General features: G+C 36.8%; 3 protein-coding genes across 4 annotated transcripts in view; 1 reads left to right on the top strand and 2 right to left on the bottom strand.

The window, feature by feature from the left end:
• The window catches only part of dop1b (DOP1 leucine zipper like protein B), a 29801-nt gene extending 24566 nt beyond the window's left edge, over nt 1-5235 (bottom strand). The window contains exons 1-2 of one of the 2 annotated variants that reach the window (XM_067408678.1): nt 5047-5235; nt 1053-1139 (exon numbers count right to left, since the gene is read on the bottom strand). The gene's annotated coding sequence lies outside the window, so the exon portion shown is untranslated. The remainder of the gene's footprint in view (nt 1-1052; nt 1140-5046) is intronic. The other variant, XM_067408677.1, reaches the window with a different exon arrangement.
• A 2403-nt stretch (nt 5236-7638) lies between these two features.
• Nucleotides 7639-10206, bottom strand: atp5po (ATP synthase peripheral stalk subunit OSCP). The gene is made up of 7 exons (XM_067409801.1): nt 10123-10206; nt 9531-9581; nt 8980-9090; nt 8758-8887; nt 8426-8538; nt 8158-8244; nt 7639-7877 (listed from the first exon to the last, which is right to left on the bottom strand). Exons 1-7 carry the CDS (start codon nt 10147-10149, stop codon nt 7767-7769), a joined length of 630 nt encoding a protein of 209 aa, XP_067265902.1. The 5' UTR covers nt 10150-10206; the 3' UTR covers nt 7639-7766.
• A 1063-nt stretch (nt 10207-11269) lies between these two features.
• On the top strand, nt 11270-19211 carry slc5a3b (solute carrier family 5 member 3b). The gene is made up of 2 exons (XM_067409938.1): nt 11270-11518; nt 14396-19211. Exon 2 carries the CDS (start codon nt 14677-14679, stop codon nt 16795-16797), a length of 2121 nt encoding a protein of 706 aa, XP_067266039.1. The 5' UTR covers nt 11270-11518; nt 14396-14676; the 3' UTR covers nt 16798-19211.
• The last annotated feature ends 277 nt before the right edge of the window (nt 19212-19488 follow it).

Raw genomic sequence — 19488 nt, 5'->3', positions numbered from 1 at the left:
ATCATGTTTAAGGTTAGTGTTAGAGGTTTGTTCAGATCCCTAAGTACTAAACTCAGTGCTGCAGACACGAATGATACCTCAAATCATGTGTGGTTTATTAAGGAGATGTGTGCTATAACTTCTACATCCCAGTCAGTACAGTGAAAGAGAGAACCAAGTCATATTTAGTTACCAGAATAATAAAAGACTGGAATTGAGATTAAAGAGCGTAAGCAAACACAGCCACCACTTAAAAAATACTTTAGCAGGCCATCGCAGTTTACATTGCCATATAATGTGTAAATGCTATATATATTCTTTCATTTCCGGTACTCAACTTCTTAAAACTTTCCTCAAAAAAACAAAACAAAAATAAGATGAAACAGGAGAATTAGTAGTATATAAACACTCATTTTAATACTGTTTAAGTGTCCAGCAGAGACATCAGTGGATTACAGAAGGACACAGTGTCTCTTTTGCCTCCCTTGGACTCACTGTTCTAATACATGCCATGTATGCAAGGGGGACAGAAAAATACAGGCGAAAAGTCACTTGAGAGGAATCAGTGCCTCCATAGCACTATGATTGGCTGATTACACTGTCGATGCAATCTTCGCAAATCTGCAAACTGGCCTGAATGTGTCAAACTGGTGGAAATGGATGGGTTAATTGCAGAGTAACGAATCATAACAACATATACAATGTCAAATAACATACTTGACAAAATAAGGGCAAAAATGTCTGCATATTCTGTGTGGGCCAGCTTATAAACAGACATTACAAACAACAGACAGAAGAAGATAGATTATGGTCTCTGCTTAGATATGGTGACATCTGCTAGCTCTCTGTTGATAAAAGCCCTGAGAACACTCACACACAGTGATACTCTGTTCAATCTGATGCTATGAGCATCAAATGGGCATCTAGAGATTTACAGAGGATTTAAGAGACAGAAGCAAGCCCCAAAACACGTGCCAGTTGAACACAAACCTACCCAAACAATCTGATCCATGTCTACTAAAATAACTATTCCAAGCACTGTAAATACAACTTCTTCAGCTTTCTGTTCTTACCACACAGAAATGTGCACAACAGCTCCCATGATGGATTTAGACTCATTACAGTCCAATTAGTTTATATGCGTCTGAATAATAACTGCACTGTAAAAAAAAAAAAAAAAAAATCCCGTTAAATTTATGGTAAAAAAAAAAAAAAAAACCTGCAGCTGTGGTTGCCAGAAATTCACTGTATAAATTACTCTGACAAAATTTCCAGTTTTATAGAATGGCTGTATATTTTATTTACAACTTATATTTCATTATAAATAATGTTAATATACCTACTTTAACTACCAAAATTTGCTTTTTTAAGGCAGATTTTGCGGCCTGTTCACAAAACGTGGTCAACACTCGTATATAGACAGTCATACAAACAAAGACAAAACACCATCAGGATAACACACTTGACACTAATATAATGCAATAAATAAAACAACATAACATTACTGATAGCAAAAATAAGAAAAAATTAATACGTGATGTGTAACGCAGGGAATTCGGGGGAATGTCTTTTTACTGTTTTGATGTGAATTATGATAATTCATAGGGGTTTTTTTACTGGCAAAAAAAAATATACATTATATTATATAATATAAATCTCCATATATTGTAAGGTAACTTACAGTTAACCAATTAACATGTTTTTACAAAAATTACAATCATTTTTTACAGTGTCCACTTTTATTCACACATCAAAGAGATTCTGTGTCTGGCAGGGGAAGGCACAAAGCTAGCATATAGCAAACACAAACACTCACACAATTATCCTAGCTTATTTTCTTAATATCATCAGCAGCTTACGGTCATTACAACAGCAGCTCATTAAAAAAGCCACAAGGAAGCAACAAAAAGTCTTTAAAATGATGACGGTAGTTAGTTAAAAGGTTAGTTCAGCCAAAAAATTTAATTTCTGTCAACCCCGTAAGACTCGCAACACGGGTAAAACCAGTAAGACGGGTTCCAAACCGTAAGACCTTCGTTCATCTTCAGAACAAAAATTAATATATTTTTGATGAAATCAGGACCAGAGAAGTAGTAAAAACGTCACTTCAGTGGTTCAACCTTAGTGTTATGAAGCGACGAGAATACTTTTTGTGCACAAAAATAAAACAAAAATAATGACTTTATTCAACAATACAGATATTTGACAAAGCACAATTATTTTTTATTTACCTGTTGTTGACAATAAGTAAAATGCAGAGGTGAAATGAGAAAGGAAGAGTTGTCAGGTCATCTCATCGTTTTCATATTCTCATCATTACAGTGTCAAGCTGGCCTCCCTCGGGGACGGTATTTTGGCTGTTGGCAGTGTTAGCCTGGTCTTTAGCTGTTTTTTTTTCTTAATTAGCCAAGCATCCATTTTTATGGCTGGTTGCCGAGTGCAGAGCGCAGCTAAAGAACAAAGAACAACAACAACAAAAAAAAACGAAAGAAAACAACGAGCTCCCTCGTGCAGCTAATTGGTGAACTACACATATAATTTTTTAATCAAGAGTATATAGCACTGTGGCGAGCAGGGCGGGCGAGAGCCGTGAGGGAACGGCGCGAGGCCGGTGGCGCGAGTGTTAATGAGCTTCACCTGGGAGGCGCACCGGCCTTGAGTCCCTCACAGAAGAGCTCCGGGAGCATAAAAGGAGGAGCGACTACCGTGAAGGACGAGAGAGGACCAGGCCTGGACTTTACGTTATGTTTTATTATGTTTGTGTGGCCGGCAGACGTCCGCGAGGGACTGCCGGCATTACTTTCGTTTTGTTCTTTGTTTATTTTGGTATTAAAGTTATGTTGAACGTTCGCCGGTTCCCGCCTCCTTCTTCCCGTATCTACGAACTGTGTTACAAGCACACTGAAAAATAGTGCTCGACTTGGCGACCCATACAAAATCTCCCGCGACCCACTTGTCCGCCTTTGGGAATGACTGTGCTACACAGTTGACGCAGTGCAGAGTTCTGTGTTCTACGTCAGAACGGCGACTCTGTATTGGCCGGCTCCTGCTTCAGCATCACACGCATGTGTCGTGGTGCTCACGTGAACAGCGTCGGCCAATACTGAGCCGGTGTTTGGACATAAACATGGAAGCTCAGCACTGTGTTTACTGTGTCAACTGCATAGCAGACTGACAGGGAAGATAAAAAAACTGTTTGGAGATAAAAAAAAAAAACTCTCGGATTTCATCAAAAATATCTTAATTTGTGTACTGAAGGTAAAAGAAGTTCTTGTGGGTTTGGAACGACACAAGGGTGAGTAATTAATGACAGAAATTAAATTTTTGGGTGAACTAACCATTTATATCTTAAAAATTATAGCACAATATTATTATCCAGTTTCTACATCTTTTACACTGCTTGCCTGAAAATAAAGAGGTTTATATTTTCTGCAGCTATTGGAATATTCATATGTACATGTCAAGCATATTTTGAATAGGTAAATGAAGACATGTACATTGTTTTATGGTAGTTTTCTCCTGTAAATACCAGAGATGCTTAATATTGCTATTTTTAGTCATTCTGGTCAGTTACTCAGTGAACCTAATTAATTAATTCTAAAAATTGTCCTAAAGAATAAAGAACTACCTTAATCAGATTTTTTAGAAAATGTAACATTGTCTTAAACACTGACTTACAGAAATCATGTTAATGAGTTATAGTTTTAAATTCTGATTCAGATTAGGATATTCCTGTGCATGTCAACCACTGTTCAAAAGATTAGGGTAGGAACAATTTTTAAAAATGTTTTTAAAGTATCTTATGCTGACCAAGACCAAGGCTGCATTTATTTTATTCAAAAATACAGTAAAATTATAGTATTGTGAAATATGATTAAAATGTAAAATAAACACTTTCTATTTGAATATTTAAAATATAATTTTTTCCTGTGAATTTTCAGCATTATTACTCCAGTCTTCAGTGTCACATGATCCTTTAGAAATCATTATAATATGCTGATTTGTTGCTCAAGTAACATTTATATTGATTTTCATTGTTGAAAATGTTTCTCAACATTTTTGTGGAAACAATAGTGTTTTATTAATAGTGTAATTAATAAAAACTTCAAAAGAACAACATTTATTTGAAATAGAAATCTCTTGTAACATTATAAATTTAAAGTTTAATGCCTCCTTGCTGGATAAAGTATTAATTTCTTAAAAAAAGTAAAATAAAATAAAAATTCCACCCCCAAGACATTTTAATGGTAGTGTAAATGTCAACTATACTTTTCATTTCCATGCACCATATATTGTGTACAATCTCCACCTTCCAAAGGATTGATTTGTCTGCCACTCTACAAAGCATATACAAAGTCAGCTCTCCCTAGGCCATGTATTTAGTCTACAAAGCTGCACATAATAATATTGGTCTATTGATCTGGTCATTAATAGTGCTTCTCTAAGCAGCATACCATCAGCACTGGGTGCAAGAGAAATGTACTGCAAATGGATAGATGTGTATGAAATAAACACACAGGACTTCATTTCATCGATTATGGAAGCTGGATCTCTGGTATACCCATTTCACAGTGTTTGAGCAACAGATTAATTCAAGCAGCAGTGAGGCACAACAACACAACACACAGAGACCGGTTATGTAACTCAAATCTGTCCTTGTTGCATCCATTGACTTACTGGCTACAACACAGAACATCATATCCATGCATCGGCTATGCATTTCCATCCTCACGGTTTGACCATTAATCACTATCCATCCACAATACACATTTTACATACTGAAAACACGTATCATTATGCTATATGATTCAATGCATTTACATAAATAATAATAATAATAATAATAATAAATAAAAAATAATATTTTTTTAACAAAAATCTCACCTAATGTTGGGACAATTATATACTTGACCAGCATCAATCACCATATTTGAAAGCTATCTTCTGTCTGAACTAAAGTCATGATTACAGAGATACTATTAGTGATGGTTTACAATAAACTACCCTTTAACATTTTATCAGATCCATTAAAACATGTCGTGCTATTGTAAGAACTGAATGACTCACCCAATGCAGCAAAACAGGACGGTCAACAGATCACAGGTTCTCGTGCCAAACAATCACCTTACGATTTCAGATCAATCGACTGTTTAAAAACAGTACAAAACGAGCGCAAGATACGGTACACTAATATTCAAAGCTTCAACCAGCTAGCCTAGAATTGAATCGCTCAGCTGATTTCCACCAAACAGTTCATTTGTGTACACTTCCTGATGGGAGGGGAGGGGGCGGACCACGCGACGATGACACGAGTATATTATTTTATGTATTATTTTAAGCTTTTATTGCATTCTTAATTTATTTTGTGTACATTTCAATAAACATTAGTTATTTGCTCAAATATTGAACTTGGTACGTATTTAGAGCTGCGCGAAAACACGGTATTTATGAGACAGCTGTTTTATTTGTCAGCTTCACCCTTATTCGTTGGTATCTTCCAGGATGTCATCTGTTTACATTTCTCGCACCAAGTTGTCACATTTTACAGCGGCTGACCATCAGTGCATTAGTGATAACAGCGTTTAGTTTACCTTGGCATCGTTACACCATAAATGGCTTTTAAAGTGAGATGACGCAATGGCCATCACCTGAAAACATGGATGAATAGATATCAGACAGATACAGCAGATTACCTTCTGTAACTTATAACTTGAATAAGTCTGCTATTAAACGTGCTGTTGTTTAATTATAGTTTAATGTAGCATAATATTATGACCAAATTTTTCTAGATATTTCTAAATTTTGATCATTTTCCTCCCTTCATATCCGTTTTTCACGTTTCTCTTAATCCTAGTACAAACTAGGATTACAAACTCAAATTCAAAGAATATACAGTAACAAGAAGCGACAGTCAATAAAAGTTCCACTGAAACACCGGCGCCCAGTAGCAGCCCTGCGTTTCCGCCATTTTGGGGTGAAAGCGAGTCATCAGTCCACTAGTTTCTATGGCAACATCAGCTGCTTTGTTAAAAAAAAAAAAACGTACTGAAATCCAACCTGAATGATGACAACACAGAATAAAATACTGTCACTAGTGATCATCAAATCCTTTTAACAGTTTATTTTACATACTTTGTGTTTAAGTCTTCCACTTTTTTCACAAAACTTTTGCTCTCTAGAAACCCAGTCAGTTTGGGTTAAAATTCCTTAAAAGGCTTATAAACACTGAATTAAAACCATAGAATTAAATTAAGGAATGTTGGTCAATATATGAATAAAACAGCTTGATTTTGCAGTGTTGTCTAATGTCCATTAAAGCAAAAGTGTCCAAAAGTGAGAATTATGCGATAACGGACACAGCAATGCATCATGTATAAGATCATTATGTTTGTAGCGTGATCCATTAAAACCTACAATATATTTCAATTCAGACCTACTATTATTATCCTAAATAATAGAACAAGCTTTAGAATCAGTAGATAAAGCTATAAAATGTGAGCTTAAATGTTCATTTCTCTCTATACCTATTTCAACTAACCTCACAACTTTTACTTGCACTTATATAGCAAGATTATTTTCTTTTAGTTGTCCTCTGACAGCTCTTTTCTTCTTGCTGCTGTTTCTGCTTCTCTCGCGAGAAGTGAATCGCAGTTTCACTGCTCCACAGCATGTGATTGGCTGTTCACTACTGATGTGACCCCTAAACTCACTCAGGATGAAAGCTAGAGTGGACAGAGAAAGTTGATAATCACTCAGCGTCATAAAGCCTAGTTGGATTGGTTTGGTTTTGTAACTCGAATCTAAAACATGTAACCCTGAGTTTGTTCAACAAATTCCATGTACAAATTGTGCGTTGCTAGCGCCCTTTTGTGTTTATTATGAACACAACATATTAACCATCAGAAAATGCTGGGTATGACAATGAAAGCAATTTAAGTCAGGATCTTTATGAACATATAATTACAGTAGTCTATATTGAAGATACAAGATGTGTTTTAGATAAAGATATATAAACTTTGTAATACAAGTGAAAACCAGAAGAATGGCACAGCTTACAATTGCTCTGAGTGAATAGGCTTTAAGCCAATGATTTTAAAATCTGCTGTATAAAACATTTATAGAGACCAAAAACACATAGTACACATCAGCCTGAAACTGCACAAGAAAATTTTAACCAGCTCTTTACCTTTAGCAGATCAAGGCAGAATATTTAATTTTGTTTTATTATTAAAGCCATTACTCCATTTTGCAGTGTCACACGATCCTTCAGAAATAATTCTGATATACTCACTGAAAATGTTTTTTGCTGCATAATATTTGTATGGAAACTGATTTTTTTTTTCTTCCAGTATTCTTTGATGATTAGAAAGTTCAGAACACCATTTATTTGAGGAAAAACTCAGTCTATAGTATTGCACCTTCAACAGCATTTTCCCCAGAGCAAAAATGACCATTTAAAACATTAGCAGCAGCACCCACACACTTCAGTGTAGGTATTGTGATAGCGTTCCTCAATCATAAATGCAGTAAAATTCAAAAGATTAGCAATTTCAAGTTACATTTCCACTAAATATACACTGTAAATAGGACTATCATTTAATATTTAATATCATACTTAACTCCCTCTCAGGGGGAATAAAAGAAATAAATACCACACAGTTTAAATGTTACATAATATTTATTTGGAACACAACTGGACAAGTTCATTCAACTACACAATAGCAGAGAGGTCGCCCCTTCTTCAACTCCTGAATCTTATTAGAGTAGGTCTGGACAGTCCACAGGACTTAGGTCTCCCTGATTAGCTTGGTGAGCTTCTGGATCTTTGTCTTGGTAGACATGTCAACATACTTATCACCAATGCTCACGATCATGCCCCCAAGAATAGAGGGATCAGACTGTGGGAATGAGGAAGAGAAACAGACAATGAACATCTGTATTATAATAAATATAAGAAATCACTTTGATAGAAGCAATTTATTGCACATGTTCATTTTCACAAGGATGAACAGATGACAAAAAACACGAACACATGAAGGTTTTACTTTAGTCTAAATTAAATGTTTGGCAAAGGTCACATTCTTTCTCTGCTGCGATACACGGAAAAGAACATTTGTGTTCAAAATAACATGTCTTCAAAATAAAATGAAGCCCACTCTCTGGGACAAGCCCTCCTACCTTGGTCTCAAGCTTGATAGTTTCTCCCTTTGAGAGGAAACCATTCAGTGCCACCTTCAGCTCTGCAAGATTAGCTTCATCCAGAGGCTGTTCAGACATTCAGCATAAAAAACACACAATATTTAATATATTAAAATATTTCATTCAAAATTTTAATCAAAAACTTTATGCAAAGCAGATAACCTTTTTAAAACAGAACATTATATATTAAAATAAAAAGAAATGTGTACAGGGCGGGCAAACAAATATACATTTCTGCACGGCTTACCTGAGCAGTGGTGACTGAGCATGTGACCTCTCCTCTGTGGGCACTCATCATTTTGCCAAAGGCTGCGATGACATCGGAGGTCAAGGTCAAGCGGCCATTTTCTGCCAGGACATCTGTAAATAAAAATAATTGAAAACTATGCAAATATATAATACGTTTTGTTCTCGATTTTCTAAATGCAACAAATATCAATTTCAATATTCACGTCTTTTGAATATAGGACACTTCCTTACAGACGTTTCACTTAATATGTGCAAACTCTACTTCTACGCTGTGATTAAAATAACAGTACTTCTCAGTGAATTAATGAAATGGCTGGTCAGAAAACTCACTGATGAAGTTGATGGTGATGGGGGAGAGTTTTGCCTTGGTCAAGGCATCAATGAAAGTCTTCTGTTTGATACTGCGCTTGACATGGGGGTTCAACACAATACTTGACAGCTTAGGATCCTTAATCAGGCTCTAGGAAGCAGGAAAATGAAAGATCCAGAAGTGATTGAAGCAGTGTAAAACAAACAGCACAAACAAATAGGGAAATCTAAAGGGAAACTCACAAACACACGTCCAAGTTCCTGTTCAACCTTATCGAGGCTCTTCTGCTTGCTGGCAGCAGAGAACAGGGCAGTAGCATAACGTCCCTCGACCCCATAGACCTGGATTGGGGGCTGAAGAAATATAGTACGGTATGAATACAGCCTAATGTGCAAGAAAAACTTTTACACCATTACAGTCAGAATGAATATAAAAATATTAATATAAAAACAATTATCTGTTACTATGGCAGTATATCATATTAGTATTAATTCATAGAGTTAAATCAAGAGCTAAATAACAAATTTAATACTATTACACACAGAAATGTCTGTGCATTTCACTAAAACACCATAATTAATACTACTATCAGTACTGCAAAATCATACATTACATTTATACTGTGTAAGACAGAATATTTATTTTTTTATATTGAATTTTATGACATTGATAGTTAATAAGTGGTTTAGTTATTTTAGGGGGAACTGTGGGGAAAATATGCATTTGTTTTTTTGTTTTTGTTTTTTTGTCTTGGTGTGTAATGAATTAAATTAATAATTTATTTATTTTTTACCTTGACAAGTTTTGCTACTGGTCGGATCACAGAGGTGCTAAACTGGCGCACCTGAAGAGAGAGAAAGAGAATATCTTACATGCAGACATGTCAAAAATAACAGACTCTCAATGACACGACCTGGTCATAAATATAAACATATGCTCTTGATTTCAGTATTGTCATTCATTGCGTCTCAAAACCTACACTGCATCATATGATAATTCAACTTCAATAGGTTTTAAAACATAAATTATGTCCAATCACATTTTCTTTATTGTATGCTTCAGGATGTGTGGAGCAGAAACTCGTCAGGTCCTTTGGACAACTATGAATGAATGAACAACAAAAATTCAGCTAATACAACTCAAGATACAACATTATTAACCTGATAACGGACTATTAGGCTCTCACAGGAGCACAGGGTTTGACTCGCTGTACATGTTGCGGATTACACACTGCCTGTCAAGGCCTCGTTCAGTTATCAGATAAATCATCTTGGTTTAAGCCGGTCAAATAATTACGGTTTCAAAAGATCACACATATTTAACGACACGAAGCCAAACAAGTCGAGGTTTTTCATACAACTACCAAGGTTTTCAAAATGTCATACCTGCAGCCCCAGTCCAAGCGCTGCCATTTTCTCCTGCGACTGTGTAGGTCAAAAGCACTGCGCGTGCGTGCAAGTCTGGGAAGAAATACGCAAGAGCTGCGCTCATGCATTGTGGGAAATGTAGTTAGTAATTTCAGTGGAAAATTACTCGGAATGATCACGGGATAGTTAACAAAACCATTTTGGAAACAGCTTTAAATATTTATATAACGACTTTTTCCTTAGGACAATACCTTATATATATGCATCTATAACATGTTTTAAGCTATTTGTAAAGCAAGATGAATGCCTTAATCTATACATGGTGGTAAATCTAAATTCTGCAAAATTATATATTCTTATTATCTTAATAAAAAATACAATACAAAACCTGATATAGGCTACTGGTATTACAGAAAGCTTGAGCTGCCCTTGTTCATAAATGACAATAAAAAAATGTATCTTATGTTTTGCAATTTGATTATACTGCACATTTTTCATCTGTTTATTTTGTGTGATATCACCTCATGAGCATATCAGCTGCATATGACATCATGTCCCTAAATTATCTTGATCCTTTCACCCAGATCACTCACAGGATATTAAAGATGGAAAATTATTAATGAGTAGTTTATTCATGTGTTTTATTTAGCTACAAAGTGTACGTGTACGCTTCAGGTGCACCTGTGTGATGATGACTGGGACCCCGTGGATCTGTCGCAGACTATAACTCTATTTAATTAGCTAATTCCCAATGATGGACAGGCTGTAAAATCTATTGGGTTGGATGAAATAATAACATGCATTCAATAAAAAGAAACTAAAGTAAACAAACTTTGTAAAGAACATTCTTAATAAGCATTGTGAACCCCACTGCTCAAGAGTCCTATGGTGCATTTCCAGATTGTTCTTTTGACTGCAAAACCTAAGAGGCTTAGAATGAGCCTTTCCAAAGACTGTGTCTCGTTTAGTCCTGGAGGTCTGCTCCTGGCTAAAGAAGGGTGATTTCTGGCAGTTTCCAGTATTAAGGGACTGCAAGAGGTGATAAGTCATGAAACAATAGCTCTTGTGATATATACAGTGGGCGTGGCTTAATATGCAAATTACAACGTTGGCCACTAGGACACGTCACGTTTATACACACTAATGTAAAGGGCGTGAACAGCGGAAGAAAAAAAAGAAGCAGATGGACGTTTATAAAAGGCGCGTTTCCAGCACCATTCATTCCGAAGGACTGAAATCTACAATTTCTGAACTTTTCAAGACCTGTTTGACTGCGAACATTGTCCTGCACTCTTCTGCGCTGAAGCTGTCAGAAACTGAAGTGGAGGATCACCTCGCTTGGAGCAGTTCATCCGTTCTAGGAACAAACGCTAATCAATTCTTTATTTCAAGACTAGCCTATATCATAGAAGTGGTAAGTTGTATCTTAAGTGTAACCATTGTGCAAGTCAAAAATAAATTGAGACCTGTAACGTTACTGAACCAATGAGCATAACAGAATAACGTTAGGTCTTGTTGTAGCAGCGTAGAAATGCGCCATATTCGAAGAATTCCGTCATTTAGTAGTAAATATCTGCAATATAAATATTAAATCTTCCAAGGTAGTTTTTCAAATGACATGACGCAGTATACGTATTGAGTTAAAGGGATACGTTAGTTCATTTAAAATTGAGCAAGGAGGCGTGACAGCTCGGTCTCCATTCACTTTTATTATTTAGATTAAAAATGAATGATGACTGAGGCTGGAATGAAGTCATACAGGTTTGGAGGGTGAGTAAATATTTAGTTTTTGTCGAAAATGTTTATTGGTATCTTTAGCAAATAGCCAGCACTCCAGCTGGTGAAACCGTCTTGATTACTATAAAGATATAGCTCTGTTGTTGTGGATGTTTTATGTCCTGTCCGGCAAAGCGCTGCTTCTAGAAATTTCGCAGGAGTCTCGTGTTGGTGTTTCACCATCGTCGTAAAATTCCACGCAAAATGAATCATATTTTTCCCAAAAACAGCACTTGAGTGTCAATAAGCAGTGTAGGTCTTTGTTTTTAGTCACCCATCCTTTAATATATTGTGTAGATCTCGTTTGTATTTACTGTAATGTGTTTTTTTTATATATATATCTGTATCTATAAGTCGTTGCCATTGGTTACTAGAGCACATTTGGAGTTGTTGTGAGGTGAGTTGACTTGCAGTGGAAATTTTCCTCCTTGCCCACCCCTCCTCCCCACACCAAGTGTCTGTGTTTTTTCTTTTCTTGGCCCACTAGAGGATCCATGAGAAGATTAACTGGCTGGTTATTGTTAGATTTAATGGCATGGCATCCAAAAATTAAAACAATGTCATCATTTACTAAATACTCTTTTTCTAACGTGGATCTCAAAAGAGGTGGTGGGCACAATGTTACAGACTGGAAGTCAAGGTCACTTCACTTTCATTGTCGAGACTTGTTATTTGCCCACCATCTTTTTTGTGCTCCAGTGGCCAGGCACCAGAGGGGGTTATCCCGGTCTGTCATACCTCCATCATGCCCTCATCCCCGAAACGGGACCACATGATTTCAATTTGGTCGCTGGCCCCCATGAGAAATATAAATGCACCCTAAATACGTGTGTCCTGGTGCCAGGCCTGGCTCCACTGAAGAATGAAAGTCATATGAGGTTTGGAATGACGTGAGGATCAGTAAATGGTGAAATAATTAAGTTTAACTGTCCTTAACACAGAGGGCATCTTTTTATAGTATTGACTGTAAGTATTGTGTCATTTGTGTTGTGTTGTCAGTTACGCTAAATTTATAGCACTAATGTGCATCTGCAAACCGATAACATCAGCTCAAGTTGTGTTATAAAGTCATGATGTCAAAGCTAGTGAGAGGGGCATAAACAGAGCAATGTTAGCTGGTAAGGGTTTGGCATATGGCTCCCAGTGTTGTAACATGAGGAACAGTGTTTGCATTGTGCTGATATATGTGATAGACATACTGAATGAGTTAAGAGAAATTTCTTAGTAATACCAACAGGCGGCAGTAGTCACTGCTTATTGAGGTTCCTTAGGTTTTTTGCTTATTGGGATAAGCATCTGGTAGTGTGTGTTACCATTTTGATTAATTTTAAATCTTTCTTTCTCATTTCTGCTTTAAACCTCAACATTAATATGACCAAACTGCTTGGATAGTTGTCAGAGCTGTTGCAGTCTGACCATAAGCTTGCTGTTAGATGAGATGTTATGCTGGCTGTTAGAACCAGTGTAGTGTTATGCAATAATCTGCCCTATGGTTCACAAAGAATTAGTGCCTGAAGTCCTAGCTGGTATAGTTTTCAGGTGGCAGAGCAGTAGATTGGGAAGTGATGCGGCACATTTGCGTATGTCTAAGTTACGCAACCGCTAAAGCCAGGCGATGATTACTGGGAGACCGAGATGTAAAAACATCCAGTCTAAAAAACTGATCTGAATTCTTATACATGTTGAAAGGGAGACATAAATAAATAAAAACAACTGTTTTAATAAAGCTTGAAATTGATTGTTTTGTTATGTTGATCATATTTGAAAATGGACACTTGGTAACTTTTATTAAACTGTGTATTTTGTTTCTCTTGCTGTTATTACACTGATTACTCTGATAATTATTTTCATGTTATGGCTGATAACTGATAAATGACTAATACTAAAATTCTATACTATTTTGTTTAAATAAGAAAAAACACTATGAACTTATATCAGTCATTTTAAATGCAGCACTTCATTATAACGTACTGTATGAAAAACATTAATTTTGAAATTCACTAAAGATTGTGTTTTACAGTGTTAGTGTTAAGCAAAGCAAAGCTGTAAAAATGGTGAAATTAGCAAGTGCAATTAAATATCCTATATTTTCCAATACTGATAAATGAATAATGGCCTGGTTTCACAGACATGGCTTAGATTAAGGTACTCAATCAGGTACTTGGTTACTTAGTTCAATCGGGACATTTAAGTAGTTTTTGTAAATGTGCCTTAGAAAAAAACCTTAGTGGTGTGCATCTTGAGACAAAACAATGGCACTGACTCAACATGCGTTTTAGTCTGGAACTAGCTTAAGCCTTGTCTGTGAAACAGGGCAAAAATGTATATTTTATATTGTCTATGTATATTGTTTAACAGAATAACTATAACAGTTATCAAATTTTTTTTTTTTTTTTGAAAATGTTTCCCTCTTTGTGGTAATTAAAGTAAATGGCTAGTAATAATGAATGATCTACACCTGTTCTAATGCATGCCATGTCTCTCTCTCTTTCTTTCTGTGTTTGCTGTCTTGCAGGAATGTAAACTCTTGCCATTTCTAGACCAGAAGCCAGAGACATCCTCCCCAAAATAACTCTTGTGCTTCATGAGAGCACCGTTGGATTACCAATCAAATCTAAACCTAACACAAACCAAATAGAAATTCATCTGACAGATGGCGGATGCTTCCGTTTCCTTCTAGAAAGACAGCAAACCAAAGGAATAAGAGATTTTGTGTGCATTTGCTTGCATCTTTACTCAAATAACCCTATTTTTTCCCAGACAATTCCATTTTGAACTGTGATAGTAACTTTAAACATGTTAAATAAAGGACCAATGATGGAGGCGGCGGACATTGCAGTTGTGGCACTTTATTTTGTACTTGTGCTTGTGATTGGTCTGCTCGCCATGTGGAAGTCCAACCATAGCACTGTCAGTGGCTACTTCCTGGCAGGTCGAACTATGAATTGGGTGGTGATAGGCGCCTCACTGTTTGTCAGCAACATCGGCAGCGAGCATTTCATTGGCCTCGCTGGTTCTGGTGCAGCAAGTGGTTTTGCAGTGGGCGCCTGGGAGTTCAATGCCCTCCTCCTTCTGCAGCTGCTCGGCTGGGTGTTCATTCCAGTCTACATCCACTGTGGAGTTTACACCATGCCAGAGTACCTCTCCAAGCGCTACGGAGGCAAGCGGCTAAAGATTTATTTTGCTGCCCTCTCCCTTCTGCTGTACGTCTTTACTAAACTCTCAGTGGACTTGTACGCAGGAGCTCTTTTCATTCAGGAGTCTCTTGGCTGGAATCTCTACCTATCAATTGTCTTGCTTATCACTATGACTGCCTTCCTGACAGTGACCGGTGGACTGGTTGCTGTGATCTACACAGACACTCTACAGGCCGTGCTTATGATTGGCGGTGCATTGACCCTTAGCATCATGGGTCTGATCAAGGTAGGCGGTTTGGAAGGGGTGCGAGAAAAATACATGGAAGCAGTCCCCAATGTCACCGCCATCCTGGCTAACAGCAACTTCAGCTTCCAGTACACAAACTCCTGCCGAATCCACCCCAAGCCAGATTCTCTCAAGCTCCTACGAGGACCGCTTGATGAGGACATCCCTTGGCCGGGCTTTCTGTTGGGTCAGACACCCTCCTCCATTTGGTACTGGTGTGCTGACCAAGTCATCGTGCAGAGAGTCTTAGCTGCCAAGAATATCGTCCATGCCAAAGGCTCCACACTTATGGCAGGAATGCTTAAGATCCTTCCCATGTTTATCATCGTTATCCCAGGAATGATCTCAAGAATACTGTTCCCAGATGAGCTGGCGTGCATCGGACCAGAGCACTGCATGGCTGTTTGTGGCAGTCAAGCTGGCTGTTCCAACATCGCCTACCCTCGGCTGGTCATGAGCGTGATGCCGGTGGGTCTCCGAGGGTTGATGATGGCTGTGATGATCGCTGCCCTCATGAGCGACCTGGACTCTATTTTTAACAGCGCTAGCACCATCTTCACATTGGACATTTATAAAATGCTGCGTGTATGTGCATCCTCCCGTGAGCTGGTGGTGGTCGGCAGGATGTTTGTGATCTTCATGGTGGCTATCAGCATCGCTTGGGTGCCTGTCATTATTGAGATGCAAGGAGGTCAGATGTACCTGTACATTCAGGAAATTGCAGGATACCTCACACCTCCCATTGCTGCCCTCTTTTTACTCGGAGTCTTTTGGAAACGTTGCAATGAGACCGGCGCATTTTGGGGTGGTATGACGGGGTTTGTGCTTGGCACCACCCGCCTTATCCTTGGCTTTGTATATCGTGAGCCAAGATGTGACCAGCCAGATGAGCGTCCAGCTTTCATTACTCATATCCACTACATGTACGTTGCTGCCGGGCTGTTTTGGATTTCCGGGCTGGTGGCTGTGGTTGTCAGTCTGTGCACACAACCGCCAGAAGTGGAGAAGGTCAAGCGTACCACAATCTGGGGCTTGAGAAAGCTGCTTAAGATTCCTGTGACTGAACGAGAGGAGATGTACAAACTCACTAATGGCAATGGTGTCCTCAAGAAAGATGTGCCTGAGGATGTCCAGAAGGAGAGAGGTCTTGATGGGGCTGACATGAAACTCCTTATGCCCTCGCCTTGTAACCAAGATCCCGCGACCCCCAGATCAGAGGCATCCACACCAATGGAGCTGTACAGCAATGGTCATGCAAAGCTTGTGAAAGAGAAGGATGAAGTCAAGTGTGATGAAGAGAGCTGCCTGCAAGTATTTGACTGGATTTGTCATAAGGAGAAAAGGTCTTTCATCGTACCCAAAGTCATTGAAGAAGATGAAGAAGCTGTCCGTCAAATGCTTTATGAATCCCCAAAGATCAAGCTGTTTCTTAACTTCGGCCTTGTATTGGTTTGTTCAGTGGGTGTCTTCATGTTTGTGTACTTCTCCTTGTAATGTGGCCTGCGTGAAAGACGGCACATTTTATATGAACTGTATGTTTTTATAAGTCATCTAGGGTCTGTAATATTTACAGTGTCATTTCTTTAATTTTATAATTTCCTTTTGGGGATCATTCTGATAGAAGTTATTTATTGTTTCTCCTTGGCTCTGTGTCACACCTCCTTGAAAATATTTAAACTCTTTAAACCTTGTAGTATGTTGATGACCAAATGCATTATTGAAACAAGAGCTTTTATGTAGTTTATGGTTGGTCGAGTTAAGCACTTGTAGGATTTTCTGTTTTTTCTTCTTGGTGAATTTTGCCTTAATATTGTCACTTGTGTAACTGGAATCATATTTCCTCTTTATGTGAAATGGAAATTGTGAAAATTATGAATTTTAATTGAGAAAAGTTGGGAAATTTATCGTAAGATTCAAAGATTTTATTTAAAAAAAAATATTTTGTATAAAAAGATGCCATATCACTAAAGTGTTGTGCCGTCTGATTAAACCTGGCACCTTGCTGTACATTCCCAAATACAAGTAAGACTATTTAGGTCCATTAATGTAAATTGTAACTATGTAATTTGTTGTATTTTCATTTCTTTTGTATTTAGAGCTACTTTCATTGGGGGTGAAAAAACACCAAAATGCCTTTTGTGCAGAGCATAAGACCCTGCTTTGTCTTTATTTTGGGAATATAACATAGTTAATGTGAAAAATGCTTTCAAGATGTTTTTGATCCAAAACAAAATCAACTATAAAATGCACAGACTGGCCATGTGGATGTTACTGAATGACCCTCAGAACCGCCACAGGAAAGACTCAAGTTTGAGAGAACTGTCATTAATGTTGTAATCTGATAATATGATATCCCAAAACAGGTTATTAAGACTGGGATGTCCAATTTTGATTGCTGCGCAAAATAATATCTTGTTCTTCTAGAAGAAGAATTTGAGTATGGCTGCGGTAATAGGCATTACCTGTTGTTGATCTGCTGTAGAATGCTCTGTTTGTTCAGACAAAGGGGAACTGGATGGCCTTAGTGAAAATGAAATGGGCGTGAGGGATTTTGTAAACAGATGTAACTTATTTTTTTTTAAGTGAAACTCACAATGTTGTATTAATAAATGTATTAATACTTCGACATCCAAGCCCGTAATTTTAATGAAAATTTAACCCAAAGGTGCAACAAAATTATTATGAAGAGGTGCAATGTTTATTTTATGTCATACTTTTTTTTAATTTTTTTTTTTTAATCGGCCTTTAAAAATCCTTTTCGTCATAACCAAATAAAATAAACTGGGGTTAAATTGGCTGATCATTGTTTTACATTTTAAATTAAAATTGTATGTTTTTTTTAAATCCATTTTTATAAAGATATCTTTGTAATGGAAAAACAGGTAAATAAATCAAATGAAAGTTCAACAGAGACCTTGTTCTTTTATGCTTCTTTCCCCCAAATGAATGAGTTGGTTTTGGTCTCTTATGTTCCTTGTCAAAGTTACTGAAGTGATTCCCATTTCTTTGCAACTAACAGTTAATCTTATTCTGGTTCATAGCGTTTATTATAACTGAATCACTAAAGTCAATACTGTGGTTGACCTCAATTTCAGTGAAGCAGTACAGTTATATTATTGCTTAAGGTGTAATCAATTAAATGTAAAATTGCAAAATTTGGGAGCTGTTGTGATTATCCGAGGCCTAAATGATAGTTTGTACTCATCATCCAAAACTGATATGATCTCTTTGAATTTACAAAATATAGGTAAACATTCTTCAATTTTCTTTTATTTCTTTTATTTGTAGTAGACAGAGCATCTTATAGCACACATTGAACACTTGTATGCGTAGATGTCTTTTTTTTTTTCTGGCAATACCATTCTAACTTGCTTAGGGGTGTGGAAGTGATTGTTGGTTTTGGGTACACCACAGATTTTTAAACCAAAACCCAAAGTTTTTGAATGTTTATCCATGCACTTAGAAGTAAAATGATGAGGTTTTTTTTTTTTTTTTTTTTGAAGGCACTTATGTTGTTTGTGTTTGATAATGTGAATTTTAATAGACTGTTAGTTCATTTAATATCATCCTCCATGGTACTTTTTTTAACATGGCCTTTCATTACAACAAAAGGGTTTTGTGTTTTATTTGATTTCAATGGATCTTGTTTTACATTTGTATTGAATGATGTATAGATACCAGAAATTTTTTTGTTTTAGTTTAGAGTGTGTACATCCCTTAAGATATGTTGCATAATATGGGCTTTATCAATTCATTGTGAAACGTTTCATAAGCTAAAAAAAAAAAAAAAAAGCTTATGGAGTTTATTGCTTTCAATCTCTGATCTATTCAGACATACACAAATGATTTGTACATTTGCTACTTTTATTATCAAAAGTTGCGGATGAATAAAAAGACATTCATTTGAGAACGACAAACTGTGTGAGCTTGGTTATTTGACTTTAAATCTTATATTGCATTGTATACTTGCATGCTGTTGTTTTTTATTTATAATTGTTAATTCTTTAATTCATCTGTCATATTGCAAACAATTGACTAAAATATTCCAAAAACCACTGCATTTCAAAATTATAGTTTTAGGGGCTCCATAATGTGTTGTAGAGATGATTATCCTGTGTTTTATGACATTCATATAACTTTGCCATCAAAATACTTCATAAAGTTATTTAGTCCTGTTGTTTATCC

Source organism: Chanodichthys erythropterus, chromosome 14, assembly GCF_024489055.1.
Source record: "Chanodichthys erythropterus isolate Z2021 chromosome 14, ASM2448905v1, whole genome shotgun sequence".
Lineage (NCBI taxonomy): Eukaryota > Metazoa > Chordata > Actinopteri > Cypriniformes > Xenocyprididae > Chanodichthys > Chanodichthys erythropterus.
The sequence above is the reverse complement of the archived record's forward strand: the minus strand, read 5'-3'. Positions and strand labels throughout refer to the sequence as shown.